General features: G+C 52.1%; 1 protein-coding gene and 1 non-coding gene across 2 annotated transcripts; one reads left to right on the top strand and one right to left on the bottom strand.

Moving 5' to 3' along the window:
• Nucleotides 1-11,036: 11,036 nt before the first annotated feature.
• LOC117199032 (U6 spliceosomal RNA) lies at nucleotides 11,037-11,143 on the bottom strand. Its single transcript, XR_004480219.1, has one exon. It is a non-coding gene; the product is annotated as a U6 spliceosomal RNA (small nuclear RNA).
• A 910-nt stretch (nucleotides 11,144-12,053) lies between these two features.
• Nucleotides 12,054-23,349, top strand: TSGA10IP (testis specific 10 interacting protein). Its single transcript, XM_004264389.4, is given in 9 exon segments — nucleotides 12,054-14,271; nucleotides 15,145-15,278; nucleotides 15,380-16,068; nucleotides 16,243-16,390; nucleotides 18,529-18,699; nucleotides 21,217-21,316; nucleotides 21,528-21,652; nucleotides 22,279-22,324; nucleotides 22,326-23,349. Coding segments are annotated over 9 exon segments (1,638 nt in total). The 5' UTR covers nucleotides 12,054-14,124; the 3' UTR covers nucleotides 22,404-23,349.
• The last annotated feature ends 68 nt before the right edge of the window (nucleotides 23,350-23,417 follow it).

Below are 23,417 nucleotides of genomic sequence, written 5' to 3'. Positions count from 1 at the left end.
GCCCTGGGACTTTAGGTGGGACCCTTGGGAAAGGGTTTTGACAAGATCGCCGCTGGCTTCCGCGTGGCTCTGGTGGCAGCAGGGAACCCTCTCAGGAGTCCAGGTGAGTATGACAGTGGCCACACTGGGGTAGCAAGGCTGGTGGAATGGAGGCTGGTGGGTGCTGAAAGCTGCTTCCCACCCCAAAGGGTGATTTTGACTGAGCACAGGGCCAGCACAGCAGTGCCCGGAGGCTCAGAGGCACCATCTTCTGGTAACATCTGATAACCTGGACCCTGATGCCTGTATACCTTGGACTTCCTAGTCACGTGAGCCAATAAAAAAATTTTTCTCTCTAGAAGCCAGCTGGCTTTCTGTTACTTGTAACTAAGAGAGCTCTGGCTGGCAAGGACTGTGCATGGGAGGTGCTTCCTGTTGGCCCCGGAGAGGGAGCAAGCGGTTTTCTCCAGCAGTAAGTTGGGCACAGTCCCAGGGAGGGTGAGCTTCTGGGGTCCACGGAGCCGAAGGCCTGCCAAGCCATGCAAGGCACGTGGGTGGGAGACAAAGAGACCCTGGGAGCCCGTTGCTGGGATCTGTCCAAAAGGTGAGATTTTGCATGGAGAGGGTGGGCGATGGCTGGGGAAGGCGAGGAGGCAAGGGTGCAGGGAGCAGCCTCCCTTCATCCAGGAGGTGCAGGTGGGAGTGAGACGCCCAGGAGCCGCTGCCCTGGGTCTCTGCATCCTCAGCCTGTTGACTCAGTCTTGACAGGGTGCTTATGAGTAGAACCTCATTAGTCCCGGATTCAGATCCTGGCTTCTTCACTTATTAACCCTGAACGAGTTCTCAGCTTCTCTGTCTCAGTTCTCTCATCTGTAAAACGGGGCCTAGTTATTACCTGTGTTAGTTATATGTACTAAACTCTATGTACGAGTTATACCTATTAGTTAGGGTAAAGGGTTAATGTAACAAACTCAATATGTGTAGGTTGAAATACAATAGAAATGTATTTCTTGCCCACGTAAGGTTCATAACGGGTTTTCTCTGCTCAGTGGGCCGTGCTTCTCCAAGAGGGACTTCTGGGCCCAGGCTCCTTCCATCTTGTGGCCCCACCACCCTCAACTCATGGCTTTCAAAGTCACTGCGGAACGGGGAGTCTCAGCCTGCGGAGGTTTTCCTGGGCCAGGGCTGGAAGTGGTCCCATTGCCTCTGTTTACTTTCCCACTGGACCTGTCACAGGGTCCCACCCGAGGGAGGCTGGGGAAGGTGGTCTGGCCAACCTGGGTGACCAGCCAGCTTCTGCCGCAGGACCTCATGGACCATTGGGAAGGGCCTGACCCAGCCTTTGACGAGTGTTAGGAGTGTGGCCTCCTGAGACAGAGGGCAGGGGCCCCAGGGAGACGGTGCTTCTGGCGGGGCCTGGCCTCTGGGTGCCTCCTGGGAATGGGAAAAGATGGCTCTGCCCTGCCCTCTGGGTACCACTGGGCACAGGGAGAGGCAGCCTGTCAGTACCCCATCTGCAGAGCTCTTCCTGGGAACCAGATGATTGTCATTCTTTATTGTCTGTCCACTGGGGAGCCTTGAGCCTGAATGCCTCAGCCCGGCATCAACTGTGCCCCAGGGTGTAAGTGTGACCAGTGTGTGAAAGAGGGAGCAGCTGTGACCTTCATGTGAAGAGTACAGACCCACCCCTCCCTGCCAAGTGGAAAGCCCCCCCTCCACAGCCCATTTAAGGATCCATTCAACAAACGTTTATTAAGCACCCAACATCATCACCCAGCAGGGAAATGAGTTGCCAGCCACCCACCAGAAGACAGAAACTAGGAAGTCTGGGAATTCCCTGGTGCTCCAATGGTTAGGATTCCACGCTCTCACTGCTGCGGGCCCGGGTTCAATCCCTGGGTGGGGAACAAAAGTAAATAAATTAGATAAATAAACAAAAAGCTCTTTTATTAAATAAATAAAATCTGATACCACCTATGCTAGGGTAGAGGTGGCAACACCAGAACTCACCCTGCTGGGGTGAATAGCAGTGGGTGCAACCACCTTAGAAAACGGTTTGGAGGAAAAAAAAGAAGGGACTTTCCTGGTGGCGTGGTGGATAAGACTTCACACTCCCAATGCAGGGGGCCCCGGGTTCGATCCCTGGTCAGGGAACTAGATCCCACATGCATGCCGCAACTAAGAGTTTGCATGCCACAACTAAGGAGCCCTCCTGCCGCAATTAAGACCCTACGCAACCAAATGAATAAATTAAAAAAAAAAGAAGAAAGAGAACGCTTTTGCAGATTCTCATCGAGTCTATCAACATACACTTCCGTGTGACACGGCGATGCCACTCCTAGGCATACGGCCACCAAAAGACACGTACAAGAATGTTCATAGCCCCCAACTGGAAACAATCCAAATCCGATCAACAAGAGCATGAATAAATAAAATGATAGGATAATATATAATAAAACAAACACAAAAGAACAAACCACTGTGACACGCAGTATCAGGACGAATCTTATAGACGTTATGTTGTGCAAAAGAAACCTAACAAAAGAGTGAATGCACGCTATGACATAATTCATTTAAATAAAGTTCAGGGACAGGTGAAACTAACCGATGGTGATGGAAGTCAGTATAACGATTACCTTGGGCTGGGGGCTGATGGGGGGGGGTCACTGGGAAGCCTTCTGGAAATGTTCCATAGCTTGAACTGGGTGACGGTTATATATAAAAATATACTAAGCTGCACACTTAACGATACACACACCTTTATGATACAACATAAAAACTTTATTTTATCTACATGTCCATTGAGAACCTACTGCACACCAGATACTATTCTAGGTAGTGGTGATTACACGAAGAAAGCGTTTCTTGGAGTTCGTTTCTGATGGAGAGAGACAGACAATAAAGAAGATAAATAGTATGTCAGATGGCGATAACGTGTACTGGGGAAAAGGAAGCATAATAAAGGAGTGGGGGGCTTCCCTGGTGGCGCAGTGGTTGAGAGTCCGCCTGCTGATGCAGGGGACACGGGTTCATGCCCCGGTCCGGGAAGATCCCACATGCCGCGGAGCGGCTGGGCCCGTGAGCCATGGCCGCTGAGCCTGCGCTTCCGGAGCCTGTGCTCCGCAACGGGAGAGGCCACAACAGTGAGAGGCCCACATACCACAAAAAAACAAAAAACAAACAAACAAACATAATAAAGGAGTGGGGAATCCCAGGCAGGGCAGGACGGGTGGCCCCAGCCATTCTATGCAGCGTTCAGGGGAGACTGATAAGGTGAGATTTCAGTAGAAAGCCCCATTAAGTGAGGAGTGTGCAGGCCACAGGCTATCGGTGGGGAAAGAGCAGAGGGGACAGTGAGAGCAAAGGCCAGGATTGAGATTTGATCCGCTCAGCTTTCCCTGTGGTCTCCCCCAGCTCCCACTTCCTCATCCACCACCCGGGACCCAGATTGAGGAGGCACCAGCCTTGTACTCAGCCCACCTTGGCTAAGGGGTGTCCTTCTGGCATTGACGGCCCCTCAGGGTCCCAGAAGCTTCGTGGAGGGAGAGAAGGTAGTGGTGTGGGCTCCTCCCCGACACCTGCCCCCCCCCCCAGGGGCTGCCACACCTGGAGGCCCCAGGGGCTGGAGGAGGAGGTGAGGGGGAAGGAGGGAGAGATAAGGGGTGGGAGTAACCTCACCCACCGCCCACTGGCCTGGTGGACTGATCTGCAGCGCTGTGTATCTGAGTGCAGCACGACCCAGCGTTGTATCTGAGTCCACTCTCTCGGAGAGGTGTTCCCATCACCTCCCATTTTACAGAGGAGGAGACTGAGGCTCAGGAAGTGGGACGAGTGCCCCGAGTTTGCTCATTGGCACAGAGACGGGCAGGGGCTTGTAAACTGGCCTGCCTAGGGGTCCAGAGTGTGGGGAGGTGGAGTTCTGAGGTCCCCCCATTCCTTCTTGGGTGTGGTAAGCTTGTCTCCAGGACGTGGATGGGACCAAGTTCCCGCTCTTCTAGGCTATAGGAACTGCGGCAAGGGAGTGACACCTGTGATCCAGGTGCTCCACCAGGGTCCTGGTCCCTCCTCTCCTTGGCAGAGTGTTTGGTGAGAGTGGCAGGTAGCTCTGGACTCTCTCAGGGGGTTCCTTGTAGCTGGGGAGTGGGGCAGGACCTGGGCGACACTCACCTCCCATCACCAGAGTGAGCTTTCTTTATTCTGAAATCATGTCCTTCCTATTTTGTGTGCTTGTGTGTGTTCAAATGTTATTTTTAGAAATGGAATAAGCGCTAAGATTTCTGCACCCACCCCAGTAATCAGAAAGCTACAAAGGAAAACACAGGATCTCACATGAGACCCATCAGATTGGCAAGAACAGAAAGTCAGATAAGGGAATTCCCTGGCGGTCCAGTGGTTAGGACTCCACGCTTCCAATGCCGGGGCCAATCCCTGGTCGGCGAACTAAGATCCCACAAGTGCCAACAAAAAAAAAAAAGGAAGAAAGATAAAACTGATGGCTGGTGGGGAGGTGGGTACACAGAAGTCAGGTGCTTCTGGCGTGTTTGAAAGCCATCAGTATGATGGCTAAGTGACTTCCGGAAGTTCCATTCGTGGGTAAAACCTCTCACAAAGAGAAAGACATGCCCTAGGCATGGTTAGAAGTGGTGAAGTATTACAGGCTGCCAAGCTGTCTGTCACTGGGGTGCTGCGTGGCAGGTAGCAATGTGGACAAAGCTTCAACGTATCAGAAAAACAGAAAAATGTAGAACAAGATCTATAGCACTGCAGTTTTTATGGAAAGTCAAAACACAGACAAGCACAGCAATGCCGTATATTTCTGCCATTTATTCTGTGACCTTGGGCCAGTGACTTAAGCTCTCTGTGCTTCAGTTTCCTCATCTGTAAAGTGGCGACAATAATAGCACCTCTTGGGCTTCCCTGGTAGTGCAGTGGTTAAGAATCTGCCTGCCAAGGTAGAGGACACGGGTTCGAGCCCTGGTCGAAGATCCCACATGCTGCGGAGCAACTAAGCCCGTGGGCCACAACTGCTGAGCCTGCGCCCTAGAGCCCGTGAGCCACAGCTACTGAGCCCGCATGCCACAACTACTGAAGCCCACGCACCTAGAACCGGTGCTCTGCAACAAGAGAAGCCACCGCATTGAGAAGCCCCTACTCGCTGCAACTAAAGAAAGCCCGCGTGTAGCAACAAAGACCCAACTCAGCCAAAAATAAAATAAATAAATTTATATATAAAAGAAAATAATAGCACCTCTTTCAGGGACGTATGATGAATAAATGAGACGTGACATATAAAGTGCTTAGCACTGTGCCTAGCACATGGTAAGCACTCAATAAATGGTGCCTGTAATTGACACAGATGGAAATCAATGCCTGGAAAGCAGACTGGAAGGACATGCTCTAGACGCACAAGAGTGGGGCGCTGTGGGGAGCAAGAATGGGATTGGGGATGGGCTGAAAGGGAAAGTCCATTTTATTTAATTAATGTATTTATTTTGGCCACGCCTCGCTTGCAGGATCTTAGTTCGCCGACCAGGGGTCGAACCTGTGTCCCATGCAGTGGAAGTGCGGAGTCCTAACCACTGGACCACCAAGGAATTCCCAAGCAAAGTCCATTTTAAAGGAAGGCTTTTCAGGACCCTGGTGGTGCCTGAAGTGCTCAAACCAAAGAGATGAACAGCTAAGTCTATGCACGCCATGTTTAAAGCAAAACCAAAAAATATTGTCAATTGTCATCTTCAGAATGGGCCAAACGAATTGATCCTCCTAGACAGTGTCCTATAAGGACAAGTAAACAGTGGCCCTGCAGTGCTCTTGGGGTCATAGGTATTTCCTTCCTTCACTCACTCGACAAATATTTCCTGAGCACCTACTCTGTGCTAGGCACTGCTCTGGGCTCTGGCGAGAAGAGCACAAAAGAAAAAGGTCAACCTGCTCCGATGAACAAATGTGCAAACAACCAATTTGGGTGGGGGGTGCCAGTGAGGCCGGTGTGTGGAAGCAGCAGCCAGCAGGTATGCAGGGACTCTGGCCATTGGAGTCCTCACCCTTCCTTGTTCCTGTGAGGGGCTGGGGTGCTGCCCTTTTTTCCAGTCACTGATTCTCTCCCACCCCTGCCCTGTGCCCAGGGCTGGTTTCACTTTCCCCTTCCCCTAAATTCTCTGAGTTTTGTTTCTGTCTGTGGGTTCCCCGCCCCCGCGCACCACCTTTGTCTGAAGTTACATCTGAAGTAGCAGGGAAGCCAAACAGTTTCGGGGCAGGGGACGGAGGATGAGGTAGGGGCTGGGGCCTCCATTGCTCCTCCAAAGGCCCCACTTCATCACTTACCTGGTCCCATCTCCCCGTCAGGATCCACCTCCCTACCATATTCCAGGGAGCAGAGCCCTCACCCCCACCAAGGAGTCTGGGCTCTGGGCTATACTCCTTGTATGTATTTTGTATTTTGGCACCACCCCTTACCAGCCTTGTGGCTTTGAGCAGATAACCCCACCTCTCTGTGCCTCAGTTTCCTTAGTATAAAATGGGCCTCATAAAAGCGTTGTTAACAGAGATATTTATAGAGATCTGCTGACCACCTGCTTAGTGCCAGGCTGTGCTAGGTGCTGGCCTTAGGCTGTGAGCAAACCAGTTCCTGGTCCCCGTGTACCTGACCCAGTGGAGGCGCGGAGTCCTAACCACTGGACCGCCAGGGAATTCCCTTAACCAGTTTTAAGTGAACAGTTCAGTGGCATTAAGTACTGTCACATTGTGCAACCATCACCATTCTCCATCTCCAGAATTTATTTCATCATCCCAGACTGAAACTCTATTCTCATTGAACACCAACTCCCCATTCCCCACTTCCCACAGCCCCTGGTAACCACTGTGCTACTTCCTGTCTCTATGTCATCGACTATTCTAGGCATCGTATATAAGTGGAATCATACAATATTTATCCATATGTGTCTGGTTTATTTCACTTAGCATAAAGTCTTCAAGGTTCATCCATGTTGTAGCATGTGTTAGAATTTCTTTTTAAGGTTGAACACTAGTCTATTAATGTATATACCATATTTTGTTGATTCATTCATCCCTCCACGGACGTTTGGGTTGTTTCCTACTTTTTTTTTTTTTGTGGTACGTGGGCCTCTCACTGTTGTGGCCTCTCCCGTTGCGGAGCACAGGCTCCGGACGCGCAGGCTCAGCAGCCATGGCTCACGGGCCCAGCCACTCCGCGGCATGTGGGATCTTCCCGGACCGGGGCACGAACCCGTGTCCCCTGCATCGGCAGGCGGACTCTCAACCACTGTGCCACCAGGGAAGGCCTTGCTTGTCTTTTGAATATATCCTGGGCAAATAAGTTTGACTAACACTGCCAGGGAGAGAGGTGAATTTAGTTCATTCACCCAACAAATATTTATTGAGCACTTTGGTTGTACCAGACCCTGACAGGGGCTGGGACACAGTAGGGGCTTCGTGGAATCTCTGATGAAGTTTCGTAGATGATGCTGGACACAGGCAGTCTTTCTCATCGGGGGAACAACTCAGATGTCTCCACTTGTGGAAAGAAAGTTACACAGTGTACAGATCAAGGCCCCAGGAGGGAGGGATATTCGTCCATGCTGCCCACTGCCCACCTGTGAATGGCTGCAGAAAAGAAGAAATTAACACGTCCCCTCCCCGATGCTGGCCAAGCCACGCAAAGCTAATAGCCTTTTTACTTTACTTCCTCACTTGCTCCCCATCTTTGTTCTATAAAAGAAACGGGCATTCAGACCCCGATAAGATGGTTTTTTGGGCACACTAGCCCGTCATCTTCTCAGTCTGCCGGTGTTGTGAATAAAGTCACTACTCCTTGCCTCAAAGAAAAAAAACAAAACAACAACCACCTAAATCAGGGACTTCCCTGGTGGTTCAGTGGTTAAGACTTTGCCTTCCAATGCAAGGGGTGTGGGTTCGATCCCTGGTCAGGGAGCTAAGATCCCACATGCCTCGCAGCCAAAAACAAACAAACAACCCCCCCCCCCCATAAAACAGAAGCAATATTGTAACAAATTCAATAAAGACTTTAAAAAAAATGGTCCACATCAAAAAAAATCTTAAAAAAAAAAAAAAGGCCCTGAATCAGCCCCCATCACTTCCTCCCCTCAAAATCTTCTACTGTGAGGCTACTGTGACAATACAAGATGCGCGGGATATAATAAAGGATAATTTGTCTCCCAATGTCCCTCTAAAATTCCAAAGGAAACTTGTCTCTATGCCCTCAGATGAAGTCGTGACTTTCTGTGCCATGTTTCTCCACAGTGCTGGCCAGTTCCCACCGTGGCTCCGCAGCCTTTCTGGAAGTCTCCTGTACCCTTGATCCACTGGGCTGCCACGACTTCAGGTAGCCCATCTCAAGCTCTCCAGGCAGCTTTCTTGAAACACCTCTCCCCAGATTTGGGATTAGAAGGCAGACCCCAGCCCTAGTCCCTGAGGGGAGTGTTGGGACTCCCTTTCTAAATCAATCTCATCACAAAATTCTCCTTCCAGAATCCACCCTCCCAACCCTTTATAATCTTCAAGTAGACCGGGGGTTTTGCGTGACAAAATGGGTCTTCTAACATCCTCTCACACTTTCCATCATGCTTAGGACCAATCCCAAGACCTTCCCGTGGCCACTGGGCCACATGACCCGACTTCCGAGCCCCCAGAGAATTTAAAATGCCATAATATCAAAGAATATTACAGAAACTGACACAGCAGTGTAAAACAGCTATACTCCAATTTAAAAGAAAAGAATGTTACAAATAATTGTATGTCACCCAAAATAAAAACTTAATCAAAGTGAAGGCCTTTTCAGAAAAGTGTGAAACGCCAAAATTGGTACAAAACTATCAAAAACTTCAATAGATCAATAACCAGTAAAGAAGATTATAATCTAAGACTCCAGTGCCAAAGGTTCCCAGTGGAGCCCACCAGACTTTCAAGGAACAGAGAGATGGTCCTTATCTTATACCAGTTGTTCCAGAAAACAGAGAATGAGAAAAGGCTGCCCACTTCCTCAGGTGACTCCCAAACCAGAAAAGAACAGTATCAGAAAAGGAAAAGTGTAGAGCATTTCACTCTGAACACAGATGTTAGATTATGATCTAATAGCATAAAATAGAGAAGAATGCCCCACCTAGGGGTAGGGAAAGGACTTCTTAAGACATCCAGAATGCAAACCCTCATTCAAAACATTTATGGATCTGAGCACATCAAAATTAAGTATTTCGGGCTCCCCTGGTGGCGCAGTGGTTGAGAGTCCGCCTGCCGATGCAGGGGACGCGGGTTCGTGCCCCGGTCCGGGAAGATCCCACATGCCGCGGAGCGGCTGGGCCCGTGAGCCATGGCTGCTGAGCCTGCGCGTCCAGAGCCTGTGCTCCGCAACGGGAGAGGCCACAGCAGTGAGAGGCCCGAGTACCGCAAAAACAACAAAAACAAAAACAAACAAACAAAAACAATTAAGTATTTCTGCTCCACAAAGGCCATCAGAGATCATGTTGATAGATAGCTGGTTGCAACCTAGTGAATGAAGAACTCCTGCAAGTTAATAAGAAAAAGCCAAGAAACACAATAGAGAAATGGCCATGAACAGAAACAAATACCCCTGAACTGAACTGAACTGAACTGGCCCAAAGGCAAAAAATTAATGAAGATGGGGTCAAAGAAGTAATCAGCACAATTCAGTTAAAATTACAATGAGATACCATGTTTTTAAATTTATTTTTTCATTCATTTTATATATACATATATGTATTTTTCTTTTGGCCGCACCGCATGGCATGTGGAATCTTAGTTCCCTGACCAGGGATCGAAGCCGTGCCCCCTGCATTGGGAGCACGGAATCTTAGTCACTGGATCTCCAGGGAAGTCCCTAAAATTTATTTTTTTATTGAAGTGTAGTTGATTTACAATGTTGTGTTAATTTCTGCTGTACAGCAAAGTGACACAGTTATACACATATATACTTTAAAAAAATATTTATTTATTTATTTGGCTGCATCGGTCCTGGTTGTGGCACACGGAATCTTCGTTGCAGCATGCAGGATCTGTTGTTAGGGCGCATGGGCTTCTCTCTAGTTGTGGCACATAGGCTCAGTTGCCCCATGGCACGTGAGATCTTAGTTCCCCCACCAGGGATTGAACCCGCATCCCCTGCATTGGAAGGCAGATTCTTAACCACTAGACCACCAGGGAAGTCCCATATATACATTCTTTCTTGTATTCTTTTCCATTATGGTTTATCCCAGGGAGATACCCTTTTATAACTATCAGGTGAGTAAAAATTCATCAGGTGAATACTGATGTTTGGTGAGGGTGTGGGCCGACAGAACCCCTTATCACTTTTGCAGGCATATAAACTGGTACAACTTCTTTTTCAAGCAATCTAAAAAGAGATATACATTTGTTTCAAGATCCCACACTCTCAATCCTTGGTAAATAAGCCCCAGAAATTCTCGTGCAGATGTACAAAGAGGCATATACAAGGGCGTTGACTGCAGTGTCCTGTGTGGAAACAGAAGTTGGGGGCAACGTTGGCATCCAACCTCAGGGGAATGCATAGTAAAGCGTAATGGAAGCAAACTACAGAACTTTAGGCAACAGTCAGAAACAACAGACAGCTTCTCAAAACGTGGCGTTCAGAGAGAAGAGTAAGGAACAAAAATGAGGTCAACAGCATAATACATTTATATAAACTAAAACCACCAATGCATAAACATGATATTAGATACTTCACAGAGCCATTCCTATTTAAGTGAAATGGGAATGAAGAGCAAAGATAAAGGAGAAAAAAATGCTAAACCAAAACAAGAGATTGACCTTGTATCCATTGGTGATTCTCATACACTGTGAAATAAGGAACATAATCAACTCAGCACCCTGTGCCCGAGGACCAGAAGAGAAATGTGCAAAGGACGCGAACAGGGAATTCACAGAGGAAGCACAAATGGCCCATAAAGCTAGGAAAATATACGAATCTCACAAATAATGAAGGGAATGCAAGTTACAGCAACGAGTTCGTATTTTTTCACCTATGAGATTAACAAAGATTTTTTTTTAATATGGAACGCTTCACAAATTTCCATGTCATCCTTGTACAGGGTCCACGCTGATCTTCTCTGTGTCGTTCCAATTTTAGTATATGTGCTGCTGAAGTGAGCACAGCAAAGATTTCTTTAAATTATACTATGTTTTGCTGGCGAGGGTGTAAACACTGTGGATTGAAATCTATATTGATTGAGCATTTGGGGACAGTGATTAAGCGTTATCAAAATTAAATTGCTGACAGCCAGCAAGTTTGCTTAAAGGAACTTATCTTGCAGAAATACCTCACGTGCAAAGGCACATTTCCAGGGATGTCACTGCTGCAATGTCTGTCCCAGGGAAGCTAGCAGAAGCTGTGTGCGTGTCTGACAGGAGGAGATGAGTTTAGTACATCATGTCAGACATAGGGTGACAACCAGTGTGAAGGCTGAGGTAGCTCTGCATGTACTGACATGGAAAGGTAAGCATAATATACTATTAAGCAAAAAGAGTATGATGTCACTTTTGTTGAGAAATTACACACACACACATGCAAAATCACAAGACATTAAAAAGGTCCACGGTTTCAGGTCTGTTTTGGCATCGAAGGCCAAGCATAAGCCAACAGTTCAACGGCTCCCGTGTTCCGAAGCAGGTGCTTGTGGTGGGACCTGCAGGTAGATGGGGCAGATGGATCACACAGGACCTAGTAGGCCATGGTAAGGACTTCTTCTTTTACTCCTCAAGAGATGGGATCCTGGGAATTCCTTGGCAGTCCAGTGGTTGGGAGTTGGCGTTTCCACTGCAGGGGGCCTGGGTTCCATACCTGGTTGAACTAAGATCCCGCAAGACGTGCGGTGCAGCCAATGGGAATCCATTGGAGGGTTTTAAACAAGGCAGGACAGGCTCCAGTCTTAACAGGATCACTCTGGCTGCTGAGTAGAGAACAGACTTGGGGCAAGAGCAGAAGCTGGGCGCAGGGGCTACTGCAGTGATCCGGATGAGAAGGGGTGGGGGCTTGGGGGAGCGTGCTAATGGTGGTGGAGGGGAGAAGTGGCTGGATTCTGTGTGTATTCTGAAGGCGGCACCAGCAGGGTTTGCTAGTGCTTGGGGTGTGGAGTGTGAAGGAAAGAGAGGAGTCCACAGTGACACCAGAATTTTGGCGTGAGCAGCAGGAAGGATGGATGTGGCCTTGACTGAGATGGGGCAGATGGAAAGTCTGAATTTCAACATGTCAAATTAACTAATATGCTTATTCATCATCCAAGTGGAGTTGTCGAATGGGCCGTTGGATACGAGTCTGGACTTTGCGGGAGAGGTCAGTCCTGAGATATGTAACCTCGGGCAGACCTGGAAGGTGATAGATGTCTTTTAAGGCCAGCAGACTGGAGGAGCTCACTTGAGGAGTGAGTGTGGCTGGAAAGGTCTGTAGACACCTCGTGAAAAGATTTACCTGAGGAACCCAGACCCGTCCTCTGCCAAGGAAGGAAGTAGCCCAGAGTTTGTCCAAAAAATCAATTCGGTGGGGGTCTGGAGGGGACTTGCTCTCTGAAAATGGAGCAGCCCACACACTTGTCCTTCACCTGGGGTCCCACGGGTGACATTCAGCAGAGGAGGTGGATGCGCGGGGCTGGCGGCCCACCAGAAAGAGCAGAGTTGACCTATTTTGACTGGAAAAGATCTTTCCCTGGAGCGTTACTTAGGTTGTTCAGTGAAATGTGCTCATTGCAGAGGTGCTACTGGGATGGAGTCTGCAAGCAGACAGGGGTCCACAGCAACAAAGCTCTGAGCAAAACATGCCCGTAGGGCATCTGCTGGGATTTACTTCCACGAGCAGTCTCACCGGGGCCGCACTGTTGGCTGATTAATAACAACTCTCACCTGGCAGTTGTGACGAGCTGTGGAAATGTTCCATGATGCATGTGTGTATATATTAACTGATTTAATCCTTGCCACAGCCCTAGAAGGTAGACACTGTTATAACCAGCCCCATGTTGCCCATGAGGAAACAGAGAAGGTACGTGACACGTGGAGGGGCTGGGATCTCAACCCCCGTGCTTCCTCTGTTTTTTGGGGGTTTTTTTTTGGCCATGCCCCGCAGCTTGCGGGATCTTAGTTCCCCCAGCAGGGGTCAAACCCGTGCCCCTGCGGTGGAAGTGCGGAGTCCTAACCACTGGACCGCGGGGAAGTCCCTTTCCTCTGTACTCCTGACCATCGTACTCTGCTGCCTACCAATAGTCATCAGTGATTTTTAGCAGTTTTAACCAACATTTACTGAGTGTGTTGCCTTTGTGATTTCATCGAATCCTTGCAACAAACCTACGGGATGGGCCTCCGATTCCAGTTTGGCAGAGGGGAGAAGTGACTTGCCCAAGGTCACAGACCGGTGAGAGGCTAAGCCACGCTACTCCATCTCCAGGGCCTCAGCTCGGCACCACGTCCCTATACTGCTGGTCATAGTGGTCAGCTCCCGGCATCTCACGGGGATTTACCGTGTCAAGGCTTTTTGGCGATGCTTAGAACTTTGGAATGAGAGCTGCATGTTCTCCTTCCAGAGCCTCCTCAGTGCTCTGGTTTGCCTGCTGCCTTGTTCCTGGACGTGGTATTCAACTTCCTGGCCTTTCCTGTCCTGTCAGGGCCTCGGAGGGTAAGTGGTTTGAACAAGATCTTGTTGTGAGGGTTCAGTTTGCCCCTTACATGGCCTCAGCAGGGGCTGAGGGGCAGCAAGGAGGCAGGCGGAGGGAGAGGGACACGGCAGGCGCCATCTGCCATCTTCATAGGGTGTGAGAACCCTCTGAGATGGGGAGTCCTGAGACCCCTTTGATAGATAGATGGTGAAACACAGGCTGAGCAAGGGCAGGGGGGAATTGTACTCGGTCAACGGGGAGTCCTGCAGAGTCAGGAGCAGAGGCAGGCCTTGGCCCTGGATCTCTGGACTCCCAGGCCTGGACTCTTTCTCAGCATCCTGCCCAACTCTCCCCTCCGGAAGGAAGTAGGACTTATATATATACCCTTCCTGGCCTGCTTTTGCCAGAGCCCTTGAGACTGGCTGAGGACTGGTTGCCATAGAGACGGTGGACAGGGAGTTCCAAGGTTGGCAGATGTGGGGCGGGGCGGGGGATGGGACAAGACACCAACATGCTAAACGCCCACCAACAGTTGGTAAGGACCGCATCGGGGAGACCAGGGCAAGACACACCACAGCAGGCTCCAGGGACGGTCCCATGTCTGCTCAAGCTTCTCTCAAGCATCCCCCAAGCTGAGCAGGTGAGGGGGGCTCCTTGGGGGGATAGCCAACGGCCCAGAGGCAGGTTGGCTCTCTGGGGTGGGGAGGCTAGGGCTGAGGGAAGCCCTTGAGAAGTCACAAGACTGGAGCTGAGGCCCAGGTGAGAGTCAGGGAGGCCCCAGGCGGGCAGGGACTACAGGGAGGCCTGCAGGATGTCGGATGAAGAAAAGGATGATGCCCAGGGATGACTCCCAGGCTTCTGATGGAGCAACTTCTGCAACACTGCAGGAGGATCAGGATTTCGGGAAAGACAATGCGTTTTTCCCACTTTGGCTTAGTAAGTCCAGGGCCCTGTGGGGCATTCAGAAGAGCTATCCGGAGCCCAGAGGCAGTACAGTGCAATGGTGACAAATCTGGGCTCTGGAGACAGACTCAACACACTCAGGTCCTGGCTCCACTTACCGGCTGTGTGACCTTAGCCAAGTGATTTCACCTCTCTGAGCCCCAGTGTTCTCATCTGCATGACAGGGGTGATAGCGAATATCTACCTCATGGATCCTTGGGAAGGTTAAACGAGTTAATACTTGAAAGTCCTGAGCACCCAGTAGATGCTCAGTAAATAGCAGTTGTTGCTATTTTAATATTAATAATTCAGGTCATGATCAGTCAGTTTCAGTGGTAACAAGGGCCCAGAGGGGCCAGCCTGACAGAAAAGAATGGTCCTGGGACTTCCCTGGCGGTCCAGTGGTTAAGACTCCGAGCTTCCACTGCATGGGGTGTGGGTTCGATCCCTGGTCAGGGAACTAAGATCCCACATGCCGTGTGGCACAGCCATAAAACAAACAAACAAAAGAACAGGAGGGTCCCCTGGGGGAGCTACTCAGAGCTGGGCCTCCTCTCCTGTCTTTGCCCAGGGGAGTCTTGGGAGCAGTGATGGTGTAATTCAGGGCCAGCAGCAGAGGTCTGTGAGCGCAGGGCAGATGGCAAAGAAGGACCGGAGGCCCAGGGACCGGAACAAGAAGGGGCAAGGCTCTGCTGAGGCTGAGGAGTAAGCAGCTGCGGAGGGGCTGGGGGGCTGCTGGGTGCCAGGCCCCAGTTGGGGCCAGCGCACAGACCCTGACCCCTGCCCCTTGCCCTCTCCCTCCTCAGTCTGGTCCCCTCTCCTCCTCGGAAACCCTCCTTCCCCTTCCAGTGGGTCTGGGAGAGCTTCACCACAGATGGCCGGGCTCCGCTTCAGCCGGGCTCCGCCTCGGCCCCTGGCCACCAAGCCCTGCCCTTGCCCCCAGCGGTCCATCGGCACAAGTCCAGGCGCAAGTCCACGGCCAACAACCCAGAGGCCCGTGGCTCCTGCTGGAAGACAGAGGCGCCAGATCCGGAGAGGAGACAGCAGCTCAGGGCCTGTAGATGCATTCCCATCCCTCCTGGCAAAGCGGGGGGCCAAGAGCCGGAGCTGCCTGGGAAGAGCTCAGGATCGGGGCCGGAGGCCGAGCCAGAAGGCCTGGGCGCTGAGGTGGCCGAGAGGGCTCTGAGCCCCGGGGAACCGCCCCAGCTCCCCAGAAGGGGGTCGATCTTGGAGGAGGAGCCATTTGCAGAGGCCACAGACGAGGCCGAGGAGGGGGAGCACAGGGTCCCCCAGAGAAGGAGGGCTAGTTCTCCAAGAAAGGGGCGGAATTCTGGCGAGGAGGCCTGGGACGAGAGTGAACTGCGGAGCCAGGGGAGTGGCTCTGGCTCCAACAACCTCCGAGGACCACAGAGGAGGAGGCCAAGGGCCAGGGAGCTGGAGGGGCCGAGGAACCTGGAGAAGCTGCAGAGGCAGCTGCAGCAGGACTTGGACTGTGGTGAGCGTGGGGCTCAAGGCCCGGGTTCCCCCACGAAGCCGCACAGTGCGGAGAGGGGCTGGAGCCAGCCACCTGGCTGGGCTGGGCTGGGCTGGGCTGCGCTCCAGGTGCGGGGAGGGATTGCCCAAGGGGCCAGGAGAGACGGCAGTGCCTGATTTGTCCCTCTGTGCTCAGATCCCGAAAAGCTGCCCTGGGAGCCATCGCGGGCTGCTGTTCAGGCCTCCCGCTGGAACAGGAAGGCCCATGCCTTGGGAGCTGATGAGACTTGCCTGTTTGCACACTTCCCTAACCGCACCTTCCACAAACGACAGGAGGCCACCAGGTGAGGTGGAGACGAAGAAGGGTGGGAGCAAAGCACAGGGACTAGAGAAGGAGCTAGTTCTTCAGGAGACAGTCATTCATCCTCTCATTCATTCCTTTATTTATCCATTCACCAGTCTTTCTGATCATCCAACCATCTGTCCATCCATCCACCATCCACCATCCATCCATCCATCCATCCACCATCCATGCATACATCTGTCTGCTTGGCCAACTGTTTATTGACACAAGCCAGTTTTCATTCACTTCCCATCTTCTAGCCATTCATTAATTTATTAGCTAAGTGATTAATGCGACATATATCAGGTATCTGCTCATGGGTCCTCAGGATATAAAGGTAAAAAGACTTGGTTTCAGCCCTAAGAAGCTCAAGGTCGGCTGGAAAAGGAGGCAGATGGGCAAAACAGCGACAATGGCAGAAGAGTTAGATCATTACTATACTTAGGGCTTGAACGAGAGACAGTGGGAGCAGAGGGGAAGACAGATGGGGGCTGTTGACAGTGTCTAGGTGAGGGTTGATGAGGGCTTGGACCGGGTGGCCATGTGAGTAAAGAGAGGGGGATTTATTTAAAAGATATTTGGAGGCTGGCTCAGTGGGCCTCGGTGACAAGTTAGAAGTGGTAGGTGAGAACCCATTCAGCATCCTGATAGCACCCTTCAAGTCTTATCCTGTTATCCTTCCTTGAGACCTTTCCATGCTTCCCAGTGCCCTTAGGACAAAGCCCAGATTCCTTGGTAAGGTGTTGGGCTGTCTGTCCATCCCTTTGTACAGATTGAGGGCTCCTCCACGGACAGTGTCAGCTCTTTTTTTTTTTTAATATTTATTTTATTTATTTATTATGTTTTTGGCTGCATTGGGTCTCAGTTGCGGCATGTGGGATCTTCTGTTGTGGCGCGTGGGCTGCTCTCTAGTTGTGGTGTGAGGGTTTTCTCTCTCTAGCTGTGGCGTGCTGGCTCCAGAGAGTGTGGGCTCTGTAGTTTGTGGCACGCAGGCTCTCTAGTTGAGGCGCCTGGGCTCAGTAGTTGTGGCACGTGGGCTTAGTTGCCCCGCAGCATGTGGGATCTTAGTTCCCCAACCAGGGATCTAACCCGCGTCCCCTGCATTGGAAGGCAGATTCTTTATCACTGGACCACCAGGGAAGTCCTGGTGCCAGATCTTTTTGATCACAGCCCCCGTCTGGCACCCTAAAAGGACCTGGCACATAGTTGGTGCTCAATAAACATGTGCTGAGTGTATGTCTGCCTATCTGTCCATCTTTCTATCTGACCATGATTCAGTTGTGCATGAACTCATCAATACTGAGTTTCTGTCTGTGTCAGGCACTGTGCTAGGTGCTGGCACTGTGCTAGGTGCTGGGGATACATTGGTGGTGCAGAGGACAGACAAAGGATCCTGCTCTCATGAGGCTCACATTCTACTTGGGAAGGAGGATAATTGATAAAGAAATGAACAGAATGTATAGCTAGAGATAGAAAGTCCCTGGGAGGTAGATGGGGTGCTGAGGTCTCATTTTCTCTGACCTTTGAGCAAAGACCTGATTGACCAGAGGAACTGACCATCACATCTGGGGGAAGAATGTTCCAGGTGGATCTAGGTGCTGTCTATTCAACCGTCCACACCATCCATCCATCCTTTCATCCTTTCATCCACCCACTGATCACCATTTGTTTCTTTTTCCCATCCATTCATCCGTCTGTCCCTCAAACCCGTAGGCATTACCCTAGCTCCTACCAGATATAGGGGTCAGAGAGAAGAAAAGATCTGGGCCCTCCCCTCAAGGAGAGCTGCTTTGCAAGGGGAAGTTGGCGATACAGGTGAGGTCATGGGTGTGTGTGCTGAGCTCCACAAGGCTAAGGACTGTCCGAGTTGGGGTACACCCCTGGCTGGAGTAGGCAGGAAGCTTCCAGGAAGCGTAGGGAAAGACCTTGAGCTAGGCCTGAGGGCTGAGCCCCCAGAGTCAGCCTGCATCCTGTCCAACTTCCACAACAAACCCCATTCCCCAGGCCCCTGGATCTCTGGGCTGCAGCAGTCCCTCCCTCCAGGCCCCCATACGCCCCTACCTGCCCCTGGCCCTCCATGAGGCTCCTGGTTCCCTGCAGACTTCTCCCACCCCTCTTCCTTTCCTCTCCCCACCCAAGAAACCGGCTGCAGGCCTGGGAGCAGCAGCAGCAGGAGAAGCGGCAGCAGGCCGAGCTGCGGCGGGCCCGGGAGCAGCGGCTACAGCAGCGGCTGGCTCAGTGCCTGGCAGCCTACATACCCAGAGGGAGCCGGGGGCTGGGGGCCGCCCAGCGCAAGCTGGAGGAGCTAAGGTAGGCCGGAGCTGCGGGGGGCCTGGAGGGGAGAGGGCAGGGAGGCGGTGCTGGGTGTCAGACCAAAGGACCAAGGGGAACCTGCCCTCACCTTCCCACGGGCTGAGCTTCCAGGGCCAGCCTCCCCACCAGGTGGGCAGGTCGGGCCGCTTTACAGATGAAGACACTGAGGCCTGGGAGGAGAAGGGGCTGGGCCAGGATCACCTTGTTAATAATAACAATTCCTGCAGCTGTCGAAGGCTGAAGTTTAAAATGTTCTTCTTGCATTATCACACTTTCAAATCTTGTTTTCTGATTTCAAATGCCAGGCGTGCTTACTATAAAAATTCAAATATTACAGAAATAGTTCATGGAGAATGTGAATAGTGCCTGTGATCCGGCTCCTGGAAACAGCCATTGTTCGTGGTCAGGGGAAGAGTCATCTGTTTCATTTTCTTCCTATATTTTGATCATAAAAAAGCAAATTCATATTTAAAAGCAAATCTTTCTTAGACTCATAAGAGGAGAGTGAAGTAGGTATCATCAGCACTCCCATAATTTTACAGATGAGGAAAGTCAGGCTTCAAGCGCTTAAATAATTTGTCAAAGGTCACAACAGAGGGGCAAAGCTGGGATTCCAACCCAGGCAGCCATTCATCTGCCCTGCTATGCTGCCTCGGAGAGCTCAAATGCCCAATCTTCAGATAAAGTGCACCAGGATCTTCCCCCCAAAGCCCAAGCTAGGGAAGGAGATAACTCAAGTAAATATGATGACCGATGCCCTTGACACTGCGGACCTATGGGGTGCAGCTGGCACCCAGGCAGCCCTTTCATCCAGGGAGAAGCGCTAGGGCAAGGTGAGTTGGGCGCTGCTGAGAGACTACAGGGTTCCTGCCCTGCGATGGGGCCCCTGAGGACTCAGGGGGGCTCTGATCACCTACTCTTTGAGGCTCAGCCTCATCACTCCCAACTTTACAGATGAGGAAACCAAGACTCGAGAGGTCGCGTGTACTTTACAGGAATCCTTGGCCAGTGATCGGGGAGATGCCTTCTCCCTGCCGGACCTCAAGTTCATTGTTTCTTCACACGGCAGGAAGTGGAAGGCCAGACTCCAGTGGCAGATGTCAGTGAGAGGAGCGTTCCAAACGCACTCCTTTCATTTTCGACTGGGGAGAGGATATTTCCCACGGGGTGTCTCAGCCCTTCCAGCACATGAACTTTCCTCTGAGCTTCATGGGAGACTCTGCCCTTCCCGGGAGGGTGGGCACAAAAGATATCTCCCTGTGGTAGGGAAGCTCCGTACTTTACTTTTATTCTGAGACAGGGCTGACATCCACTGACATCACTTCCTTTCTCGCTTAGAGCTCCAAGACATGGGCTTCCTCTCAATTCTAACAGAAATAGCATCAAGAACCAAGCAGGAAAAATGTACACAACCTCACGGGCAAGACCGAGACTGAATGCAGCTCATGCTTCCCCCACTCCCCACTCCTTGTAACTGCTGTAAAATCCCCTCTTGAACAGTGAAGACTTCTCTTTGCAGTGACTTCTGTTCCTGGCCATGGTTTTCAAGTCCATCTTTTTCTCGAACGGAGGAAGTTTCCTTCTCTGGCACATAGCCAAGGGGCCTGGCCCAGCAAGCCAGTGTTTTCCACAGGGCTCAGCATACTTGCCGGAAGTCCCAGCATGAGTTTTGGAGTCTTGTGTGCCTCTCCCCTCCCGTTCTGTCTGTGGGTGCTGCCACCATGCCCTTCGGCCTCTCTCGTGTGCTCTGCAGAAGGATGCCCGGTCCCGTGTGTGGTGTAGCCAGAGGGCCCCTCACTGCCAGGATGCACGGCTTGCGAGCAGACAGATTTCCGACAAGCGCACAGACTGGGTTTTTGTAAATGGGATTGTGCTTCTCCAGTGGAACCTAGATCTTTCTGGGATGTGTTCTTTCATTTGCAATACATTTCTTAAGTTCCTCTGTCCCATTTTCTAAACTATCGGCTTATAAGAACCACAGAGAATGCTGGCAAGCTTGTCCCATTCGGGCTATAGCACAGAGAAGAAAACTGAACCCAGAGCCCAGACTGGGATTTTGCCCAAAGCCACAGCCAACAGTCACAGTGTCTCCTCACAGGCAGAGTGTGAGAGGGTGCAGGGGTGGATGCAGAGAGGGGAGGGCTGTGCATGCAGATGTCCAGTTGCTCAAAGTCAGTGCTGGCCCCTCTCCCTTGGTGACGGCTAGGAGGAGGGGCGAGCCTGGCACTGCCTGCAGACCTGGGTTCAGCGCTCAGTCCCTCACTTCCCAGCTGTGCAACCTTGGACAAGTCCCTTGACCCTCCTGAGCCTCAGGCGTGTCATGGGTAAAATGGGACAGATGATTCCCGCCCCACTGACCTCAGGAGAAATCCAGGGCAAGGATGGAAATCAAATGGTTTTGTAAAGCTAAGGGCAGGAGGACAGAAACCGAAAGTTCTTAATGAGGACAAGTGGGCTCAGGAGGGGGCCGGCTCATGTCCACAGTTAGCCACCCAGAGGCCCGTCTCCCCGCAGGCGCCAGGAGCGACAGCGCTTTGCTGAGTACCAGGCAGAGTTGCAAGGTATCCAGCAGCGGGTGCAGGCCCGGCCCTACCTGTTCCAGCAGGCCATGCAGGTGAGGCTAGCACCTGGGCAAGCACGTGGCTCCCCAAGACCAGAGCTTCTCACTGGCCGAGTGGGTGGGGAGATGAGGTGGGCGTGGGCCCCCTTAGCGGGACCCCTGGGCTGCTGCCCATCTGGAAGCCCTGGGACCCCCTCGGTAAGCAGAGGCTCACTGTGTCCTCAGCAGCCCAGGTGAGAGAGGAACCCCGCTTCTCTCTCCTCAGGCCAATGCCCGGCTCACTGTGACCCGGCGCTTCTCCCAGGTGCTGTCGGCACTGGGACTGGACGAGGAGCGGCTGCTGGCTGAGGCAGGAAAGGGGGATACGGAGGGCACCCCCAGGAAACCCAGGTGAGGCCCAGCTGTGGGGAGGAAGGGCATGGTCACCAGCACTCTGCCCTGCAGGGCCTCATCCACCTGTCACCCTGCCCTGGGGAAAGGCCGAGGGGACTCCTTGAGCAGCCAAATGGATCTACCGTGAATTCAGTCCTGCCCCGTCCACCCCCTGGCCTGGAGGACTCTGTCTAGCTTTCGCAGTCAGCAGGGCCTTCCCCAGGCGCTGTCCTCCATGTCACCCAAGGAAGGCGGGGCCAGGGTTATTTTCCCCACTTCCGATGAGGAAACTAAGGACCCCAGGGGTAGGGTCTTGCCCAAGGACACAGGAATGAATAAGCAGCAGAGCCTATCTGGGAACCTGCAGCCACCTGACTGGCCACACATCAAGCCCCCACTGTGGGCTGGTGCCACGCTGGTCACTCCACCTACCCTTATGCTTTAGAACAACTTGGTGCAGAGCAGGGGTTATGAGGCTTGAGGAGGGGAAGTCACTTGCTCAGGGTCACACAGCATAGGAGCCAGATTTGAATCCACAACATCTGTGATGATGGCCTTTCCCCTTCTACAGCCCAGGTCTCCTTGGTTATGGGGGTGGGGAGCTGCACAGCCCAATGGCCTCTATCTGTGTCTTTATCTTTAAGGAGCCACAGGTCAGTGGGAGTGAGAATGGAGCACTCTTCTCAAGAGTCCCCCAAAGAAAGAACCCACTGGCAGCCAGCCTGACAAGCACTCCGCCCCAAGCCCAGACCGAGAGTCCAGTCCCTGAGATAAAAATTAAATGCTTTGTGGAATATACAGCGTGGGATTCCTGGTGGTAGTGGAAAGAGGCTGCAGGTTGGGAGTAGGTGGTGGCAGGTGGGTATGCAGCGCTCTTGGCTGGTTCCCAGGACGAGGAACTCTGGGTGTTCTGGCTGCCCCCTCCCAGCACACACGTCTCTGCCTCTGCCCTGAGGACTGAGTGGGGCATCTCCAAGAGCGAGAGCTGCAATTCCTAAAAATGCTGGGTGCTGGAATTCAAGAGTGAATAGGACACAATGGCTTCCGCCTTTGGGAACTCCCAGTCCTGTGGGGGAGGGGTCGGACCATTAAAGGGGCGCACGGTGTAACAAACGGGCCGCCAGAACGAGCAACTGTGAGGCGGGGGTGTCAGGAGGGATTGTGTGGTCTGAGCTTTCACATTTAAGCAACTTCAGGTTAGAGCCCCTCTCCTCAAGGGGGAAAAAAAACCCTCAAACACACGGACATGCCAAATTTTACAATCAATTTCAGGGGACTCAGACACCCAGAAGTTCATCTCGACCTCCGTAGCAGTCACAGGGCGCAGGTTAAAAAATCCGATCCAAGGAACGGGGGAAGGCAGCGTTTGCAGACAGTACTAGTTGTAGGGATTGGGAGGAGGTTGGAATGTGGAGCTGGGGGGGTCTCAGGAGAACACGCTCGTCGTTGAACACCTGATGGAGCCACGACCCCAGGGAGTTCACTAGGAGGACGCCTACTGGAGCGGTGGGCGCTGCCCACGGAAAAGTCCGTGAGACAGTGACTGTCCCGTGACTGAGGGTGTGCAAGCGGAGAGAAGCCTGAGAGGGGCTTTTCTGCGTCGGCGGTGCTGACTTACATGGCCCCTAGGTCCTTAAAGTTCTGGGATGCCGTCTTACCCAGACCCGGTCGCACAGCACCTTGAGGCGCGCATGCGCAATCGGGCGACCTGCTCAAAGACTGCACCACTGCCCAAGGCGGCCGCGACTGCGCAGTCGGGCTCCGATCCCGGCTTTCCCATGAA

The sequence above is a fragment of the Orcinus orca genome, chromosome 8 (assembly GCF_937001465.1).
Source record: "Orcinus orca chromosome 8, mOrcOrc1.1, whole genome shotgun sequence".
Taxonomy (NCBI): Eukaryota; Metazoa; Chordata; class Mammalia; order Artiodactyla; family Delphinidae; genus Orcinus; species Orcinus orca.
Note: the sequence above shows the minus strand (reverse complement) of the source record. Positions and strands in the feature narration are given on the sequence as shown.